The 20,338-nt window shown below is 46.6% G+C and overlaps 1 protein-coding gene across 1 annotated transcript in view; it reads right to left on the bottom strand.

Annotated features, from left to right (window-relative positions):
• GALNTL6 (polypeptide N-acetylgalactosaminyltransferase like 6) overlaps positions 1-20,338 on the bottom strand; it is a 543,124-nt gene that overhangs the window by 303,549 nt on the left and 219,237 nt on the right. The window contains exon 4 of the mRNA XM_060278706.1: positions 15,570-15,708. Coding sequence (XP_060134689.1) covers positions 15,570-15,708 — 139 coding nt within the window. The remainder of the gene's footprint in view (positions 1-15,569; positions 15,709-20,338) is intronic.

Below are 20,338 nucleotides of genomic sequence, written 5' to 3'. Positions count from 1 at the left end.
GACACACTCACCAGGTGCTTGGAAGCTGTGGCTGGATGGCTACGTGGGAGCCGACTGAAGTTAAATCCTTCGAAGACAGAGGTCCTCTGGCTAGGTCGGGGCGACATGGGGTTGGGGGGCCAACTCCCATCTTTTGCAGGGGCTCAATTGGTACCAGCGCCTTCTGTCAAGAGTTTGGGTGTAACCTTTGACGCCTCCCTTTCCATGGAGGCGCAGGTTGCATCCACAGCAAAGGTGGCATTTTTCCATCTCCGCCGCATCAAGCAGCTGGTCCCTTACCTCTCTCGCCCCGATCTGGCCACAGTGATCCATGCGACGATCACCTCCAGGCTTGACTATTGTAACTCGCTCTACGCAGGGTTGCCCTTAAAGCTGACCCAGAAACTCCAGCGGGTGCAGAATGCCGCGGCGAGGCTCCTTACAGGGTCCCGGCCGTGGGATCACATTCATCCAGTGCTTTACCAGCTGCACTGGCTCCCGGTGGAGTACAGGATCAGGTTTAAGGTGCTGGTTTTGACCTTTAAAGCCCTATGCGACTTGGGACCCTCGTACCTACGGGACCGCCTCTCCTGGTATGCCCCGCGGAGGACCTTAAGGTCCACAAACAATAATATTCTGGAGATCCCGAGTCATAAGATGGCTAGATTGGCCTCTACTAGAGCCAGGGCCTTTTCAGTACTGGCCCCAACCTGGTGGAACGCTCTTTCCCAGGAGACCAGGGCCCTGCGGGATTTGTCATCTTTCCGCAGGGCCTGCAAGACAGAGCTGTTCCGCCTGGCCTTTGGGTTAGACTCAGCCTGACCCCTGTGTTTTTCTCCCTCATGGCTTGGATTTATGGCCTACTTGAAATGAGGCTGCACTTTAAATTTTAATACTGTATTTTAATCTGTATTTTAACTAATTTTTTTTTTATGTTTTATTGTGGTTCTGTTGGTGTCAGCCACTTATGGCCTACTTGAAATGAGGCTGCACTTTAAATTTTAATACTGTATTTTAATCTGTATTTTAATTAATTGTTTTTATGTTTTATTGTGGTTCTGTTGGTGTCAGCCGCCCTGAGCCCGGTTTTTGACTGGGGAGGGCGGGGTATAAATAAAAATTTATTATTATTATTATTATTACTGTCTTTTTTCCACCTCAGCTAAAACAATGGACATTATTCTGTGCTCCTGTCATCTGCCTTCACCCTGATTTCTGTGTGCCAGCACATGCAGCGGAGTCCTTGCAAACCAAAATCTTTTCACTTGCTACTATTTTTCCTTCTTTAGATAACGTGAGAAAACCATGCAGACATTGCAGAAGATGTGGCTAAGTTCAGGAGTCGGTAATATTATGAACAATGCTACCTGAACAAACACAGGGATTGCTTAGTGAGGTCAAAAATTTGTAGATCAAATCATGTTAGCTAGTAAACCTTAGGGCTGGGGCAAGATCAGCTTTCCAACATCATGGTCTGGCAATATACCACGATGTTGAAAAAAACCAAGCTGCCTTAGCCTCAGCCTGCGAGGCGCCGGGTGAAATTGCTGCAGCTTGTTTGTATGGCTCAGCTGGGGCACAGGAGGGCTTCTGATCCCCAGCAGAAACATCCCTGGCGCTCCCCTGCTCGTGGCTCCTTTGCTGTGCTCTGCTGGGGATCAGAAGCCCTCCCCACTCCCAGCAGAGCCACCCATGGTGCTTGCCCTGCTTGCGCAGGAGCCAGCACTGGGCTGGGGGATCCTTTAATTCAGGGGTCCCCAGACTTACCGCGCAGCGGGCCGGTGCCCGCAGCACCGACCGCGCGGCGGGCCGGAGGGCGGGGGAGTGCGCACCCGTGCGCATGCGCACACGCACACGGTCGGGGAAAAATCGCCGAAAATCGCTTGTGCGCATGCGTATGGGCCTCCCCCGACCCGGAAGTGCATCGGAAATGACCTCTTCTGGGTCGGGAGAGGCCCATACGCATGCGCACAAAGGATTTTCGGCGATTTTTTGCCGATTTTTAAGATCGTTGCCGCGCCGCGCGCCGTAAGAGCGGGCGGCGGCAGCGGGCGGCGGGGGGCGCCGCGGGCCGGATTGGGAGGCCGATTGGGCCGCATCCGGCCCAGGGGCCGTAGTTTGGGGACCCCTGCTTTAACTGCTCAGCTGAGGGGAGTGGCAACCACACACCCTCAGCTGAGCAGTTTAGGACTGCTCCTCAGTCCTTCTGCTAGCAACGCTCACTGGAGGAAGTCGCTCGCAGAGGGACTCAGGAGTTGTGGCAGTTTCACCAGTGATATACCGCTGAGTGAATCTGACATGGCGGTCTGCTCCTCATACTGGGTCCTGGGCGATATACTGATATATCGCCCAGGCCTAGTAAGCCTAGGATTGTTTTCCCCTCCCTAACTGTTTTATCAAAAATACCATAGTAACCTTCAGGCACAGACCAACTTTAACGAATTTCAACTTTACAGGTAAAACTTTGAGAAAGTTACTATGAGTGATTTAAATAGAAAGAGTTAGTATTAAATTCATAACTTTTCCTTTGCTGCAGTGGTTGTTATTGCTTCTAGTACGATAAACATGTGATTAATATTTTTTTTTCCATGTGGGAGACCATTCTACCTCAAGCAAGAAATGAGAAATTTTTAGGGCTATTGAGCGCTGCAAGTTTCCACAGTGAATGAAGAAGGTCATTTAGTATGGGCATCGCCAACTGTTATACATCTGAAAATATTCAGAGTTTCCACTGGACCTTTAAATTCCCCACTTATGCTCAATAGATAAGTAGGCTGCTATTTAATATAAGATGTAAAAATAATGCCTGGTCAAGCAGCTAAAGGATTCCGCGCCTACACTCTATACTTCATTGGGCAGCAAAATAGCATCCTGTCCTTTTGGGACCATAATATGATTTAGCCAAGGAACAGCCAGGCTTGAATTAACTAAACTTTGCTCAACAACACAATTAAATGTTTTCTGACACAACTCTTGAGAAAAGAGTCACATGAGTTGGAATTCTTAACTATGCAATCATTAGGAAGTTGTATATCCACTAAATGGGCTGAAGGCGAACTTTAGAAAGCGCTACAACTGTCGGTATAGAGTAGCACCAGGATTTAGTAGGCTACGTGATACATCCTTCTTTTGAAAGAAATGCACAATTACATAAGTTTTGTGAGTGCTTTGCCCTAGTGTGCTCATTAAGTAGCAGCTATCAACCAGCTTGTTTTCTTCTAAAGCAGATTCTTAGTGCACTGAAGCCCAATGACAATTTAAACAAAACCCCACCAGTCTTTTTTGTGTGTGCGCTCCAAATCACACCAGAGGCTTTTCCTCCTGGGTCATCAGATATCTTTAACCTTGCAAATGTTTGCAAACTTGAAAGTTGGGGGAAGTATGGAAGGGGATAACTGGCAGAGAGAGGATGAAGCATCAATCCATTTCTCTCCTCTGCAAATAATGCCCCTTCCTATATCAGTGTCCCTTCCATTGTTGCTTCTTCTTCTTCTTCTTCTTCTTCTTCTTCTTCTTCTTCTTCTTCTTCTTCTTCTTCTTCTTCCTCTTCCTCTTCCTCTTCCTCTTCCTCTTCCTCCTCCCTCCTTTTTTTTTTTTTAATAAAAGTGGTTCTGGAGATGCTTTTTAAAAATGTTATGGTGAGTACATGTGCCCTGAATTGTACCAGCTTCATTTCTATCCCCTTTATCACCGCATACCCGGACATTACATGTTGCTGGGTGTGTTTCACTTCCTGCTATTCTGTAAATAAATACAATCAGATCTAGCATCTAAACTATTCCTATAGTATTCTTTAGTTTTCAAAAACATAAATCCCTTAAGAGATGAAAAGTGGGTTTTTCAACACCTGTTCCCTTTAACAACCTCCTGCCTTTTTTCCATCATGGAATCCAAGGTGGCATATATGTGGCTCTCAGGCTGGACTTTGAAATCTTTACTGCAGGTTTTCCTGTTAAATAATAATAATAATAATAATAATAATAATAATAATAATAATAATAATGCCAGAAATGGCCTAAGAGCCAGGCATCCTATGGATACATGTGGTTGTCACTGTGTACATGGACTTGCCTAGGGCTATGGCACTAAAACCCCTGTTCCACACATCTTCCACAATCTGGAATCTAGGGTTGCGGGCGCCAGGAGGAGAAGCAGTGGAAGGCAGCTAGTGGAAATATCACCACTTCTTAAAAAAAGCTATGCACTTTGCAACCTAACCATATGTACACTTTTAAAGATGTGTCATTGTTTTTATTGACTGCCCATAAGTCACTCTGGGAGGCTTGCTGCATAAAGAGCAGGTTAATTAATACATAAATAACATACATTATGGCAACAATGATTTCTCAAGTTATTCCTCACAATGGCAGTGCAAAGCCATGCTGATGCTCTGACCCTAGAGTGGCCCCCATTCCAATAGATCTTTGGGTTGCATTCTGAACAGATAACACTTAACAAGTTCTGCAGCAACCACTTATATAATTGAGGATGCAAAAGCCAGTTAAAATAGCTTCTGTGGAGCAATTGTGCTTTAGGATGTGAAATGTGTTTCCTGTACCTTTACATTTCCCTACAATGTATTACTATTAAAAGAGAAAATGGTTTGTGTTCAAAATATCAACCTAAATAGAAATTTAATCATTACCACTGTAACTTTAGTGTAAACAACGTTGCTTTCTGATGTGGAGTTTCAAAATGACAACCTTTAGAAGCCCTTTGTACAAAAGTCTGCAGGAGAACATTTTGAAACAGCCTGAGCTTTTTAAATTATGAGAAAGGAGGGGAATGTTGGCACCATTTCAGTCAGTTTATAGAAAAAGCCAATTCACAAAAGCTGCAATTTGTTTGACCCCATGGTTATAGCAATAATATTTTATGCACATTACGGGAGCCCAGTGGCAGAACCTTGGCCAGCCACCAGATTTTATGCCTTCTAGACATATCAACAGGCTTGTAAACTGCTGTTCCTGATAGATGTCACAGAAGAAGTGAAATGCAGTGCAGGTTGTCTGCAGAAGCGAGAGAGAGAGAGAGAGAGAGAGAGAGAGAGAGAGAGAGAGAGAGAGAGAGAGAGAGAGAGAGAGAGGGCTGTGCAGGAGCTCAAAGATGATAAAAGCAGACACCCCCCTTTCTCACTTAAAAAAAATCTTACAAAAGAGCATGCCACACAAAGTCAGAACAAAAGGGCAAGTTTCAGTTTTCCACTGAGTTTTCCATTCTTAGCGGAGAATTAAGAAAGGGAAAAAAAGAAAAAAATAACTGACCTTTTCTCTCTCTTTATCAAGGGGGCTACAATACCTACCTGACATCAAACTAGTGACAAGCATGCAACCGAAAAATACCAGCCTAAAACGTTTTCAAGCCAAGATTTACATAGTAATTGTCTGTGTGTGTCAAAGTATTCAATTTACATCGGCTAGCTTCAGTCATACTGCATTTCTATTCCAATCTAGACTTGTCAGCTGAACTCGATAAAGCAGTGATAACCAGTAATTTCCACAACCGTTTGACAGGTCTGTAAAATTAGCTTGGAGGTGGGGACAGGAGGGAAAGGAAAATAATTTCCAGCGACGATGGTGGCTCAAAACTTCAGAGTTTTCAGCAGGGATAAACATTACTGAATACACCTGAATCAGACAGGAAGTTGAAATGTGAATATGAAGCCTAAAAGTTACTGATTCCGCCAGAGAAACTGCACTGAACTGGTTCTTCAATCAGTTTCAAATACCGCAATTTAGGCTGCAATCCTATATACACTTACCTGGGAATAAATTGCATTAATCTCAGTGCAGCTTACTTCCAAGTAGGCATACACAGAATTGAAGTGAATTGGTTAGTGGATCACGGGTTAGTGATCTACACCAGGGATCGGGATTCTGTGCCCCTCCCCCCTGAAATTGTCAGACTCTGACTATCATCAGCTTCAACCAGCATTGCCAATGGTCAGAGATGATGGGAGCTGTATCTAGCATCAAGTTTAAAAGGTTCATCACAGACATTTCAGTAACCCTAGGGACAAATTGTGGTTACTGGTACTGGCTTATGCTAATGAACCTACTCAGATAAACCACGGCTATCTCTACCTGCAGTTCAAGTCAGACGTTCAGACATAACACTAGGAATAGCTTAAAAGGGAAGCAACTGCTTCCAATCCCTTGGAATTGGAATAGGTCAGTCAATGAGGTAGCTTAGTTGTAACACCAAACCATTGTAATATCTATTACATGAATGGACCTGGCTGGTCACTTGAGCAATGTGCTCCATCCTCTGCTTGATTCCTTTCCTTCCTTCCTGAATTTACTTTACTTTGCCATTTCAGATTGTGGTTTCCAATCCCGTTTTGCAAAAAAACCACAAAGCCCATTCAGATAAACCCATCAAACTATGGTTTGCCTCAAACGAGGAAGACTTGCCCACCTTTTCCATCCACATAAGAGGGATGGGGTATGGAAGTGGAGATAATATCTGAGCCTGAAGCATGGATATATTATAGCTAAACTGTGGGTTGATGTTTTATCAGAACCACACAAACATGTGCAATGATCCTAAAGAAAATTCCTAGATGCTATGTAGTTAACTCTGACTATTACATAAATTGTGAATTGGATCTTCACCAGCACTCTCAAAAGAACTTCTGTGCAACTATACACAATCCATTCATAAGTTAATAACACCATTACATGATTATTCCCATTTCACTGTTAGCTGCTAGAAACAAAGGGGATAATCAAGATGACATATTCAAATGACCAGGCTGCAATATTATAATTGGTAACATTGCTGGTATGACATGGGTGTATAAAATTGCCTTTTGGCAACAAGTAGATGTTAAATATATTGCACTGGGAATTTCTAGCATACACATATAGCAGGCATCCCCAAACTGCGACCCTCCAGATGTTTTGGCCTACAACTCCCATGATCCCTAGCTAATAGGACCAGTGGTCAGGGATGATGGGAATTGTAGTCCAAAACATCTGGAGGGCCGAAGTTTGGGGATGCCTGACATATAGCATACTGCTGCATACACATACTATAAACCCATCTGTCACAGTGGCCGGAGCGGGCTACTTCAGAGTAACGACTCTACACAGCTCTGCATTTTATTCTTTTATTGGTGCTGCGTATTTACAGTGCTGAAGTCATTGCTATTTACACGGAGCTATGTGTTCAGTCGGGTTCAGAACCTCCGAATGGCTTTTGGCGCGTCTTTCTCCAACACAAAAGCCTGGGTAGACCCATCCTCTTTCCCCTCCTCTTTCTGCGCAATTCCGGAGTTGGGGGGATGGGTCTCCCCCCCCTTATTTGCCCCTTCCTGTCCCACCTGGGACCCTGGCTCCGCTACCTTGCCTGAGCCTCAGACACGACTTCCTGCTTCCCCACTGGAATCGGAACTCTCTCTGCTTTCCCCTGTGCTCGGGGATGGGCTTGAACTCAGGAGGGGAGGGACTTCGCGATATCCCCTGTCTTTCACATCCACCCCCCTCCCAAGCTCCCCTTCTCCCCTCCCCAGGTCCCCCCCAGGTGTCGGTGACGACTGGAAGCCTAAGAACTCAGTACTTTCCGAGCCCGTTGGTGTGAACACCTCCCCCCAGTCCTGCGAGCCCCCCCCTTCCGCCTGGGAGGACTGGAATCCCAAAAAGTCTGTGGCGTCAGAGCTGGTGGGGGTAAAAATGTGCTGCCAGTCTGCTTCTTCCTCTGACTGGGTGGATCTCGGCGACGCCCATACTTCTTCCTCTGGTTCCTCAAACTCCGCTTCCCATCCCCATGGTGAACTGCTCTCCAGTACTTCCTCCCCCTCCCCCTCCCCCTCCCTTTCCATGTGCCAGGGCTTGGGTCTGTGGGGAAAGAGGGCGTGAAATTCTTCCACCAAGAATTCCTCCTGTATCTGAGTGGCTGGGACCCATTGATTCTGTGACGGTGGAGCATCCTCCCATGCCATGAGGTACTCCAGGCCCCCCACCCCTCTCCGTGAATCAAGGATGGCCGTGGCCTCATTGAGTTGCTCCCTGCCTTCCCTCTCCCCCCCTCCCTCGGGGGTTTGATCGCTGTCTCGGAGCCTGCTGCTTTCCCTGTACGGCGACAGCAGCGATATATGAAACACTGGATGCACCCTCATGTCCTCTGGTAGTGCCAATCTGAAGGCCACCGGATTGACCTGTTGCGTGACCGTGAAGGGGCCCAGCCGTCTGGGCGCCAGCTTTTTGCACCTCCCTCTAATGGGAAGGCCCTCCGAGGACAACCAAACCTTGTCCCCCACCCTGATGACCTCCCCTTGTCGCCTGTGGCGATCTGCCCCCTTTTTGTACGCTTCCTTGGCCCTCTCCAAGTGTTCTCGGAGCTGCTGGTGCACCGTCTCCAGTTCCTCTGCCCAATCCTCTGCCAGTGGGCCCTCCTCCTCCTCCCCCTCCCTCTCCGGGAATGATCTGAGGTCGCGCCCATAATTGGCCTTAAAGGGTGACACCCCTGTGGAGACGTGCACTGCATTATTGTAGGCAAATTCCGCCAGTGGCAGGCGATCCACCCAGTCCGTTTGTCTCTGGCTGACGTAGCATCTTAGGTACTGCTGCAGAATGGCGTTGACCCTCTCCGCCTGTCCATTGGTCTGCGGGTGTCTCGCCGTCGATAAGCTGACCTCCACCTGCAGGAGGTTCATGAGCCGCCTCCAGAACCTGGAAACAAATTGGCGGCCACGATCCGAAATAACCCTTAAAGGTAATCCATGCAATCTGAATACGTGGTCAACAAATAGTTTGGCTGTCTCTTCTGCAGAGACCGCCCTGGCACACGGTATAAAGTGGCACATTTTGGACATAAGGTCCACCACCACCAACACTGCGGTCTTGCCCCTGGACGCAGGCAGGTCCGTGATGAAGTCCATGGACACCACTTCCCACGGCCTGTGTGGTGTGGCTAAGGGCTCCAGCAATCCTGCTGGGGCTGCTCTGACTACCGTTGCCCGCTGGCAGGTGTCACAGCCCCGTACATAGTCTCTAACATCTTCCCGCACCCCTGGCCACCAGAAGTGTCTCATGACTAGGTGAGCGGTTTCGTCCCTTCCAAAATGACCCGCCGTTGGGTTGTCGTGCATCTGCTTGAGGACCTTACGTCTAAGCTGGGTGTTGGGCAGGTACAGTGCCCCCTTGTAGAAAAGCAGCCCCCTGCGTTCTGCAAAGTCTTTTGCCTGCTCCCTCCCCCCTCTCAGTTCTCTGAAGATGCGGGTGGCAAACTCATCCGCTGCTGTCAGTGCTGTGAGTTCTGTCTCGCTCACCACTGCTGCTCCGCAGGACCATGCTGATGGGGGGGAAAATGTGCCTGGGTGCTGGTGGCAACTCCTGCTCCATGTACTCTGGTTTGCGGGAGAGGGCATCCGCCCTGACATTCTGCTCCCCCGGGATGTAGTGGATGGAGAAGTTGAAGTTCGAGAAGAACTCTGCCCACCGTATCTGCCGCTGGTTGAGCACCCTGGCTGTTCTCCAGAACTCCAGGTTCTTGTGGTCTGTGCACACCTGGATGGGGTGCTTGGCGCCCACCAGGAAGTGTCGCCAGTGCTGGAAAGCAGCGTGGATCGCAAGAAGTTCCCTATCAAACACCGTGTAGTTGCGCTCCGGCTGGGTCAGCTTCCTGGAGAAGAAGGCACAAGGTCTCCACTCTCTGTTGGCGTCCAGTTGCAACAGGATCGCTCCCAAAGCCCTGTCTGAAGCGTCTGTTTCCACGCGTAGGAGCGCATCCTGCACCACGTGGAACAGGTTTGGGTCTGAAGCGAACACCCTCTTGAGGCTTTCGAACGCTGCTTGCGCCTCTGGTGTCCACCTGAACTTCTGCTTGCCTCTCAGGCAGTCCGTGATGGGAGCCGTAACACGCGAGAAGTTCTTGATGAATTTCCTGTAGAAGTTGGCGAAGCCTAGGAGGCGTTGGGCATCTTTGCGCGTCCTGAAGCTGTGCCAGTCCAGGATGGCCTGCACCTTGTCCTTGTCCATCGCCAGCCCCTTGTCTGACAGTTTGTAGCCCAGGAAGTCTACTTCCCTGGTGTGAAACTTGCACTTCTCCAGCTTCACATACAGGTGGTTCTCCTTCAGGCGCTGCAACACCTCCCTGACATCCTTCACATGTTGCACTGGGTCATTGGAATAGATAAGGATGTCATCCAGGAAGACCAAGCAGTTCTTGAAGAGGAGGGACCCCAGGACGTGGTGCATGAAGGCCTGGAAGCATGCTGAGCCCCCTTGCAACCCGAAGGGCATCACCAGATATTCAAAAGAGCCCAGAGGCGTGAACATCGTGGTTTTCCACTCATCGCCTTCCTGGATCCTGATCAAGTTGTACGCCCCCCTCAGGTCTAGCTTGGTGAAAATCTTGCCCCTGCGTGCCGCTGTCAGGAGATCGTCCACTCTGGGCATGGGGAAAGCCACTGGCTCTGTCACTGAATTGAGCCGTCTAAAATCCACCACAAGACGGCGCTGTTGCGTGTCTTTCTTGTCCACCCAGAAGACCGGGCTGCCCCCTGCTGCCTTGCTTTCTCTGATGAACCCCCGTTTGAGGTTCTTGTCTATAAACGCACGCAGATCCTCCAGTTCCTGATCTGACATGGCGTACAGCTTGGCTGGGGGTATCGTTGCCCCTGGCACCAGGTTGATCTGGCAGTCAAAAGACCTGTGTGGGGGTAGGTGGTCGGACTCCGCTTCGCTGAAGACCTCCTGCAGGTCCCAGTATGGTTTGGGTATCGCCTCACCCCCCTTGACGTGCATGGTGGCCACCGTGGCTATTGGAGGCCCCTCCCCTGGTTGGTGCTGCATGCAATGTTCCAGACAAAAGTCCGACCCAAACGTGATGCATCTCTGGTGCCAACTGATGGAGGGGTCGTGGCGTGCCAGCCAGCTCATGCCCAAGACGATGGGGGGGTCTGAGATGGTGGTGACGTTGAATGCCAGTGTCTCTGAGTGCCTTCCCACCGTCATTCTCATGGGGGGGGGTTTGATGAGTGATGGCCCCTCCCAGCAACTCCCTGCCGTCAATGGTGGCTACGTGCAGGGGAAAGTCCAGCTGCAGAAGCTGGATCTGGTGCTCTTCTGCAAAGTTTCTCGAGAAGAAGTTGGCTGATGCACCACTGTCAATTAAGGCGAGGACCGTCAGGGGATAGCCATTTGGGAGCGTTAGCGTCACTTCTAAAACCACTCCTGCTCTGGGAGGGGTGGGCTGGCTCTGCTCCGCGCTGTGCGGGTGGGCGGGCTGGGGCTGTTGTCTGCTGACTGCGCCTGGCTGCTGCCCCTTGTCTCCTGCAACCAGGCTTTCCCGTTTCCCTGCTGTGGTGCTGCGTCAGTGGGGGAGGGCACAACCGTTCCCGCCTTTCCTTGCCACTCTCTGCGATGTGGGCAGTCTCTGACGAGATGCTGGGGGGAGTTGCAGAGAAAGCAATTCCCGCCCCTTCCCTCCTTGCGTCTTGTCGCCGCTGGGGTTTGAAAAGCCGCGCGCGCGCGCGCGCGCGCTATCAATTTGCATGGGTTCCTGGTCCTGGCTGGCCCCAGGCGTGGCTTGGAAGGGTTGTTGGGGGAGTGGCTTCTCATGCGACCGTGGGAACCAAGCCCGCTTTGCGCGCGTTGCTTGCTTGTCGTTCCACCGGGATTCCTGTCTCACCCCCACCGCCAGAGCCGCTTTGCTCAGCTGATCCATATTACTGGGCTTTGGACCTCTCGAGAGCTCATCTTTCACATCCTCATTCAACCCCAGGTAGAACGCCGCTTCCATCGGAGGCGAGTGCAGTTCCCACCCCAGTCTGTGCACTAGCATGGTGAATCTCGCCCAATATTCGCGAACTGTCATTGTTCTTTGCCTTAAATTATGCAGTTCCTCCTTGGTCTGGTCCATATGACTATCGGACGCATACATAGTTTTTAAAGCCTCTAGAAATAGTTTGACATTCTTCATGCAAGGATTTTTTGTCGCGATTAACGGTCTTAGCCACTCCCTGGCTGCCCCTGTAAGGTGTTCCACAATAAACGCTACCCTGTGCTCATCATCAGGGAACTCATCATGGTGCAGCTCAAGAGCATACACGATCTCAGTCTCAAAGCCATGATATTCCCTCGGGTCTCCATTGAACTTGCTTACTAGGGTCCCCGCTCTCCTTCCTGGCAGCACTTGGAGTTGGGGGGCCCCTCCCGCCTTGTTTTTCTCGGCATCCAACTTGTTTTGGAGCTCTACCGCCACCGCCCTTAATTGCTGCTCTTTTTCCTGAAGCGCTCTCACCTGTTCCGCAAGTTGTAGCCTGTCCTCCTGGACCTTCTTGGTTTCTTCTTTAGCTGCCTTTAATTCCCCCTGTGCCTGCAGCGCCAGTTGCTGCAGGTCCTGTTGGGCTTTCTCCGCGATCTGCCGCCATTTCTCCGCCTCTGACGCACTCATCCCGGCAACTCCAAAGTAGCCCCAAAAAAGATTCGGAGGTTGCTGTCACAGTGGCCGGAGCGGGCTACTTCAGAGTAACAACTCTACACAGCTCTGCATTTTATTCTTTTATTGGTGCTGCGTATTTACAGTGCTGAAGTCATTGCTATTTACACGGAGCTATGTGTTCAGTCGGGTTCAGAACCTCCGAATGGCTTTTGGCGCGTCTTTCTCCAACACAAAAGCCTGGGTAGACCCATCCTCTTTCCCCTCCTCTTTCTGCGCAATTCCGGAGTTGGGGGGATGGGTCTCCCCCCCTTATTTGCCCCTTCCTGTCCCACCTGGGACCCTGGCTCCGCTACCTTGCCTGAGCCTCGGACACGACTTCCTGCTTCCCCACTGGAATCGGAACTCTCTCTGCTTTCCCCTGTGCTCGGGGATGGGCTTGAACTCAGGAGGGGAGGGACTTCGCGATATCCCCTGTCCCTCACACCATCATTCCTAACTAGCAGGACTAGTGGTCAGGGATGATGGGAGTTGCAGTTCAACAACACCTGAGGTCTCAAGTTTGAGAAGCACTGCTATAAACATTTAAAGCAGAGGTAGCCAATGTTATGCACTAGATATTAATAGACTTCAACTCCTAACCATCCTAGTCAGCATTCCAGTGCTACATCATATGGAGAGCACCACATTGGCTATGCCTGATTTATAGCAAATATATTAATGATGGATTCATTCACTCTCCCACACTGAATGTCACACCAATATGAAAAAACTCACTGCTTATTCACATAAATTAAGAAAAGGAATAAAAAGATATGCTAAGGCTACCTTCTATAGTTCAAGTAGCAAATGTGTGGATGTACAAAAAAAATGAAATTATCTTTAAAAAGAAAAAGAAAAAAAGTCATGATAAAAGCAGAAAGGCAACACAAGAGGTTCAGCAGTGTTAACTGGATTCCTGATCAGGCCAACAGCCTGCATACACTGATTCTGTACCAAAGAGTCAAATAAAGCATGGCTATCAGGGCTGTGCAACGCATACATTTGGCATACCCATACTGGTTGAATAAATAGGTCTGGAATGCTTGGAAATCTGTAACTGTGAATTGTGGGTTTTATTCCATGCAAATGTTGCCCAATACATTCAGGACTTATATGAGTATTATAGTGCTCTTGGCAAGTTACAAAAGAACAGTGCAGTTCATGGTAGGAAAGCTGTTTACAAGGAAAGAACAAACCCCATAGTGCTGATTTGCTCCCAATGAGACAGTGTTGACAATGTCCTGCCTCTAGGGATACCCTAAGAAATGCCATGGCCCATGTGGCTAGCAGTGAGAGAAAAACAAATTAGTGGCAGATATATTGACAAACACAACAGGGAAAAGGGGCAGTTCAGCCTCATTTTGTCCCTAGTGATTTTCTGCATTGTTTCCAGTGGCACTGTTTTGAACACCAATAGAAATCAGGATATCCTTTTGGAACAGAAGCTGATGTGTGGTGCATATTTATCATGCCAACAATGCAACTTTAATGCTCTGTAATTATGTATTAAAATCCCATCTAACTGGAAAGATTCTTGGCCAGGGGGAATTGCTGAAGATAATTTCAGGTGACCTGTGGATAGTTTTCCCAGCCAAAAGTCAAAGATAAAATATTTGAAACAGATTAGATGAAACTGAGTTAGCATTATTCACATGCAAATCAACCCTTGGTTATAGAGATTAATATAGGGATTTCCAAGAGCATGTTTAGCCTTTCTCAAATTAACTTTTAATATGTTTCTTTTAAAAATGAAATTAGCATTGTGTCAACCCTCCCCGTTCCCCACAATAAATAGTAGATAGAGAGATAGAGAGATAGATAGATAGATAGATAGATATATGCTATATTAAGTGATCAACAGAGGACATAATCTACTGGAAATGCTTCCTGTGCAAGACCCACTGCAGTGAATAGGAGTACCGTAAGAAAATGACACTGTCCCTGTGCAGCTTCCTTTCATTTCAATGTGACTTCTTCAGGAAAACAGCCAAGTGAATTAGGGTCATTGACAACTTCACCTGTTTTTCCAAATAAGCTGTTCCAGATAGATCCTATTATAACAATATTTTATGAGCAGTGCTCCTGTAACAAATGAAAATCTCACCCTCCCCCAGTGTTCTGTAAACACACAGTTTTTGTGAAAAGTAATCAGAAACCTCTCTGCACATTCTCTGCTTGGTGCCTAACATTATTACAGGCTTATGGCAAAACACAGTTCCTTGCAGGGGAATTTCAAAGCCATCAGTGAAATGGCCCTAGCATTCCTTTCGCAGGATGAGACTTTAAGAAGGGCCTGTCCTGAATATTGTAAAAGATAAGGGAAGGGAAGGGAAGGCTGATGCACATGATGTTAAGCGATGGTTTAATGATGACGTTGTTGTTATATTTTATTACCTACTCTTCACCCTAAGGTCCCAGGGCAGGTTACAACATTAAAACACAAAATTAAAAGCAGGTTAAAATAACTTGCAATCATAGAAATAAGGTGTGTACTAAAATATACACCTCAAATGTCAAAAGCCAGGGTAAAGAGGTGTGTCTTCAGCATTTGCCAGAAGCTGTATGATGAAGAAGCCAAACTTACCTCTGTAGGGAGTTTGTTCCACAGTATAGGAGCTGCCAGAGTCAACTGGACAGTCAAAATAATAACCTTTTTGATAATATATGTCACATGCCTCCAGTCTAGGCCAATAACAGTGTTGCATCATTAACTTCCTCATTTATGGAGCCTCTCTTACAAAATGTAACAGTGTCACAAATTATGTTACATTAAGACAAACAGAACTGTAACTGGTATAAAAACCACTACCAAAGTGGAACAATGTACCTGATTATTTCAGGCCTTCTGTTTGTCACCGTTAGAGTAGTTTCTTGTATGTTGCATCCCTAGAGAAACATTTAGCAATATTACTTACGACTCTTTCCATGCCTCCTGCTACAAACACCTACCAGCAGAAATCTCACATTTCCCTACAAACACCTACAGTGAAGCCCAGTATCTTCTTTTGCTCCTCACTGCAAACAGCTGGAAGTGATAGAGGATAATTATCCACAGCAGCTTCACACCTTTTCTAATCTTCAGTTAAACCAGGGAGCTTCTGCAAAACAAGGTAAACTAAGTGATGGCATGCCCTGCAGCAATCTATCAGATTTAGTGTACCTACTTAGGATGTCGAATGTCTGGCAGGGATCGCTCTAAGGCTATGTTGTTGCTCACAAAAATATTGAAACCATTTTCCCGATATGCAGAATCATCATCGTCTTCTTCTGTGAGAGGATAAGGCTTTCCCTGTTCACCTTTCCCTGAAATGGAACAAAACAAAAACAAAATATAGTTACCATCATTGGTGCTCGCGTGTCCAGAACTGCTGTGATGTACTGTGATGGAAACTGTTTTAACAAGCAAACTGCAAATAACGCCTGGAGTATGAAATAGACCAGAGGGACAGAAACCTTTAAGTGATATAGACAAGAATGTGCTGTAGGCCTATGCAAGCACATAGGCCCTTCTGCTTTAAGTGTACAATAGAACCTTCTGTGTGTGGTTCTCTACCAATACTGTACAATCGATGGGTCAAAGCAAAAAGATCTATGGGCCTTTGAAAGAGAACTGATATAAGCCCTATTCTACCATAAGATTTCATACAATAGGACATTGACCCTGATTGACCAAGGTTCTGTTCCCATTGGGAAAGAGTTTCAATGAAACATCCTTCAGAATGACACCAATCATTCATCAGCCAAAGAGTGTGGCCAGTCTGTTGCCAATACATTGGGGGATAGGACTAGCTGCATGCATTCCCAGTTGACTAATCACCTATTCAAAACCTACCAAACACCTGAAAAGGACTATTGAGACAGATAAATGGCAAAGTAATTTATAATATTGACATTTGGAATAGTTTGATTTAGTCTCCATTCTACAGTGGCTCTTTTAACATTTCACAGCAAGGCTAGGAGGTTCATATTTTTAAATCTATTGTGCCTCAAATGGCAACATATCGACAGAGTTGAAGGAAATATGTCGACCTGGTTAACTGAATTATAACAGCCATGGTGTGCAATTTGTTTTATCAACCAGCATTTTCTTCATCTTAATTATCAGGCAGTTCTGGATAGTGCTGAAGATCTTGACCACTGGAAGGGGCCTAGACCACAGCAACATTTTGCCCAGAAGAAAGACATTGTGGGGAGACATTAGGGAGAGACAGTTTTTTTCCACTCGATTCCGTAAATTAAAAAAGATTAGTGAGAGAAGAAAAGGAGCATTCTTCTATTAAATAGGTATAGACACACAACAGCATAAAAATGGCAATATATCAGTTAAAGCCAGGTATGTTAATTATTGAGATTCTCAATAATAGAGAACAGAGTAAATTGGGTCAGAATATAACACTATAGAGCATTAAACATAAATAGATTTTTTTTCACTCTACAGTAGCAATTGTGCTCACTTAAGCTCAAAGAGTTGAAAAGGAAACATTTGCATATGAGTGGTTGTTGTTGTTGTTTTTTTAAAAAAGAAGTCACCCTACTGTGGCTTGTAGGAAGACCAAAATAAAAATAAAAAAATCCACTGTTCGTGACAGCAATTGTTATGTGTTTGCCAGGAACTAATGCATGTTTGCCAAGTCAGCTTCTCTCAAATCACATCCACACTAAGCCTTAAATGCACTCTTACTCCATTTTTTAAAAATAAAAAAGGGTTATCCTGGAAACTGTAGTTTGTTAGGTGTGCTGGGAACTGAAGCTTTGTAACATATGCATCCTCAGCCAACTACAGTTCCCAGGATTATTCATGACTGCAAAAAACTGGTATAAGAGTGCTTTGAATATATTTGGTGTGGAAGTAACCCGAGATTTGAGGCACATTTTAAAACTACTGAGGTTGTGGAAATCATTCATAATATCCTAGCTGATACAATGCAACAGTTTAGGCCACGCATCCCCAAACTGCGGCCCTCCAGATGTTTTGGCCTACGACTCCCATGATCCCTAGCTAACAGGACCAGTGGTCGGGGAAGATGGGAATTGTAGTCCGAAACATCTGGAAGGCCGAAGTTTGGGGATGCCTGGTTTAGGCAAACATGCAGACTAGGACAGCTGGAATGGCATTTTCATGAATGGTACAGCTGCTACTCCTAAATGGTTATTTACAGTCAAATATTCTAGAATCCAATGGCAGTTAGAATTTACCAGTTTCTATGAGGCTACCAATGTATCTTTCCCTCAGAATTTCAGCCAGTTGATATGCTCTGGAAACTCCAAAGGACCTCTCTTCCCTACTTTAAAACAAGTTCATCTTTTCTAATCATACCTTCATACCTTAGCAATTACATATTGGCACCAAATTCAGATGCTTCTAGTATGTGATGCACCACAGAACACAAAACCCACAAATTTTTCATTGTAGGTGTTCCAGAACTTAGTGTGTAAACAATAGGATTGAATTTGTTGCGGCTTTCATATTCAGCAGTTAAAGGTAAGAAACATACAATATAAGCACAGGCACCAACTCTATGCGAGGACACCTCAGTCGCCCCCCCCCCGGGTATGTGGGGACATGGCTGAGGCCCCCAATCTTGAGGGGCCGGGCCTTGCCGGGCCTCCCCACAGCAGTGGTGAGCCTCGCTGGGCCTCCCTGCACTGGCAGTGGGCCTTATCCCAATGCACATGATGTCACATATGTGCATTACATGTGTGACATCATGCACACGTGACGAGCCCCTCCCCAAATGTTGGGTGGAGCTTGGCGTCTCTGAATATAAGGGACGGGTCCTTATTGAAAATAATAATAAATTATGTCAATTAAGCCTGTTTGATTAGACACTATGGCTTAACTAGCCATCTTAGGAAGTGGTCAGCATCGAGATTTACCATCAGAAGGTACTGATGGATGCAGTGGTGAGCTTGATGGCCAGAAGTGCTTTTCACCAACTTTATCTGGTAAGTCTAGAGCTATGGGCGGGCAGTCCTGCCCTTGGATATTTTGACTACAGTTGTCCGTGCATTGTCAGGGCTAGATTACTGCAATGCACTATGTGCGATTTCCCTTGAGGTTGGACTGGAGGCTGTGGCTATGATGGTTGTGGAGGAAAACTACTGTCTGCATATAATACCTTATCTGCAGAACCTGCCCTGGTTGCCAATCTGTTACCAGGCCAAGTTCAAGGTTTTTGCACTATCATAAAAGGCCCTTAACAGCTTGAGACTAGGTTATATGAGAGAGCGCCTTAACCATGCATACACAGTAAGTCACTGAATTCTGCAGGAAAATCTAAAACAGCAGAATCTTCTCCACAGCAATTCAGGGCAAGGTTTTCAGTGTGGCTGCCTCTGTTCTTTGGAACAGCATCCTTATGCTTTCCATAAACAGAGACAATGCCTCCCCCCCCCATTACAACAAGCTTTTCCAGCTAGATTAAGGGGAGGCATGTTTTAGGTCTCTCTGACTTGGGTGTTTATTTCTATTGGTTTTAAAACTGTCTTTTGGGGGGAGGGTATTGTTTTAAGGGACCCGGGTGGCACTGTGGTCTAAACCACAGAGCCTAGGGCTTGCCGATCAGAAGGTCGGCGGTTTGAATCCCCGCAATGGGGTGAGCTCCCATTGCTTGGTCCTAGCTCCTGCCAACTTAGCAGTTCGGAAGCACATCAAGTTCAAGTAGATAAATAGGTACCGCTCTGGCGGGAAGGTAAACGGCATTTCTGTGTGCTGCTCTGGTTTGCCAGAAGCGGCTTAGTCATGCTGGCCACATGACCCGGAAGCTGTACGCCGGCTCCCTCGGCCAATAAAGCGAGATGAGCGCCGCAATCCCAGAGACGTCCACGGCTGGATCTAATGGTCAGGGGTCTCTTTACCCTTTACCTATTGTTTTAAAACCAATTTTAGTTGTTTTTATTGCATGATTGTAAACAACAATAGGTAAAATTGCTTATAAAACATGTTTATTAGGAGAAATTCCCAGCAAAATTCTGATGGTGTTTTGTAAGGACTTGCCAACTGATTGCAAACTGATGTGGATATGTGGCAAACTGAGCCTAAAATTGGAGAAAAAATGAGAAGCAGAGAGAAACAAAAATTGACAGATTTATATGTATTGAGTGGGGGACAGGGCACCCGCTGTTGCTTTCAATGTATTTTGCAAATGCACAGCATGAATTATCTATCCTGCTACTATACAACTGCTTTATTTTCTGCTCACAGGGGGAATACAAGAGGGTGCAAAACTGGTGATGAACACATCTCTAAATCCTTGTTTAAACCCTACTGCTCCCTAAACAAACAAACCCTTGCTTTGAAATACCATACTTTAGCTGCTACAATGGGATCTACAAGTACATTTTTGAGAACAAAAAATGTTTGATATGGTCCCTAATACCAACATATTGTAATGTTAGATTGGAATAGAAATAAATGCTGGCAGTCAAGTGTGTCCAGTGTGTTTGGAATGCCAGAGTGTTCGATGGGAGATAAGGATTCCTCCATGTTCTGATTTAAGTTACACAGCACTATCACCGTTCCAGAAAGACTGTGTTCTCTGCAGCCAGCTGAAACTAATCACAGCTTTGTAGCCAGGGGATGCGCAGTATATCTTCTATTTAGCCCAGCTACTTATCACCAAATGCCACAACTGCTAGAATGCCTTTTCTCCGATTTAACATAAGAACAGACTGGCAGCAAGTTGCTTCCTAGAGCCAAGCCTTGTAGACAGCAAACCAGCCAGCTTGTGAAAAACACAACTTATCTCAACATTAAAAGCATTTGTGCTTTGATTCAATCATGGGCTGACCTGCATAGATAAAAGGAATCCAGTGCATGCCCAGATAATTCGAAGGAATTCAGCTTTACAGGAATTCAGCTGCAGGGTTTAAACAAACCAAGTGACATTCTAGGAAAGGTATGTGTTGTAGCAGAATGTCTACGGTAATTAAA

The sequence above is a fragment of the Zootoca vivipara genome, chromosome 9, assembly GCF_963506605.1.
Source record: "Zootoca vivipara chromosome 9, rZooViv1.1, whole genome shotgun sequence".
NCBI lineage: Eukaryota > Metazoa > Chordata > Lepidosauria > Squamata > Lacertidae > Zootoca > Zootoca vivipara.
This window is presented reverse-complemented; position numbering and strand designations above follow the sequence as displayed.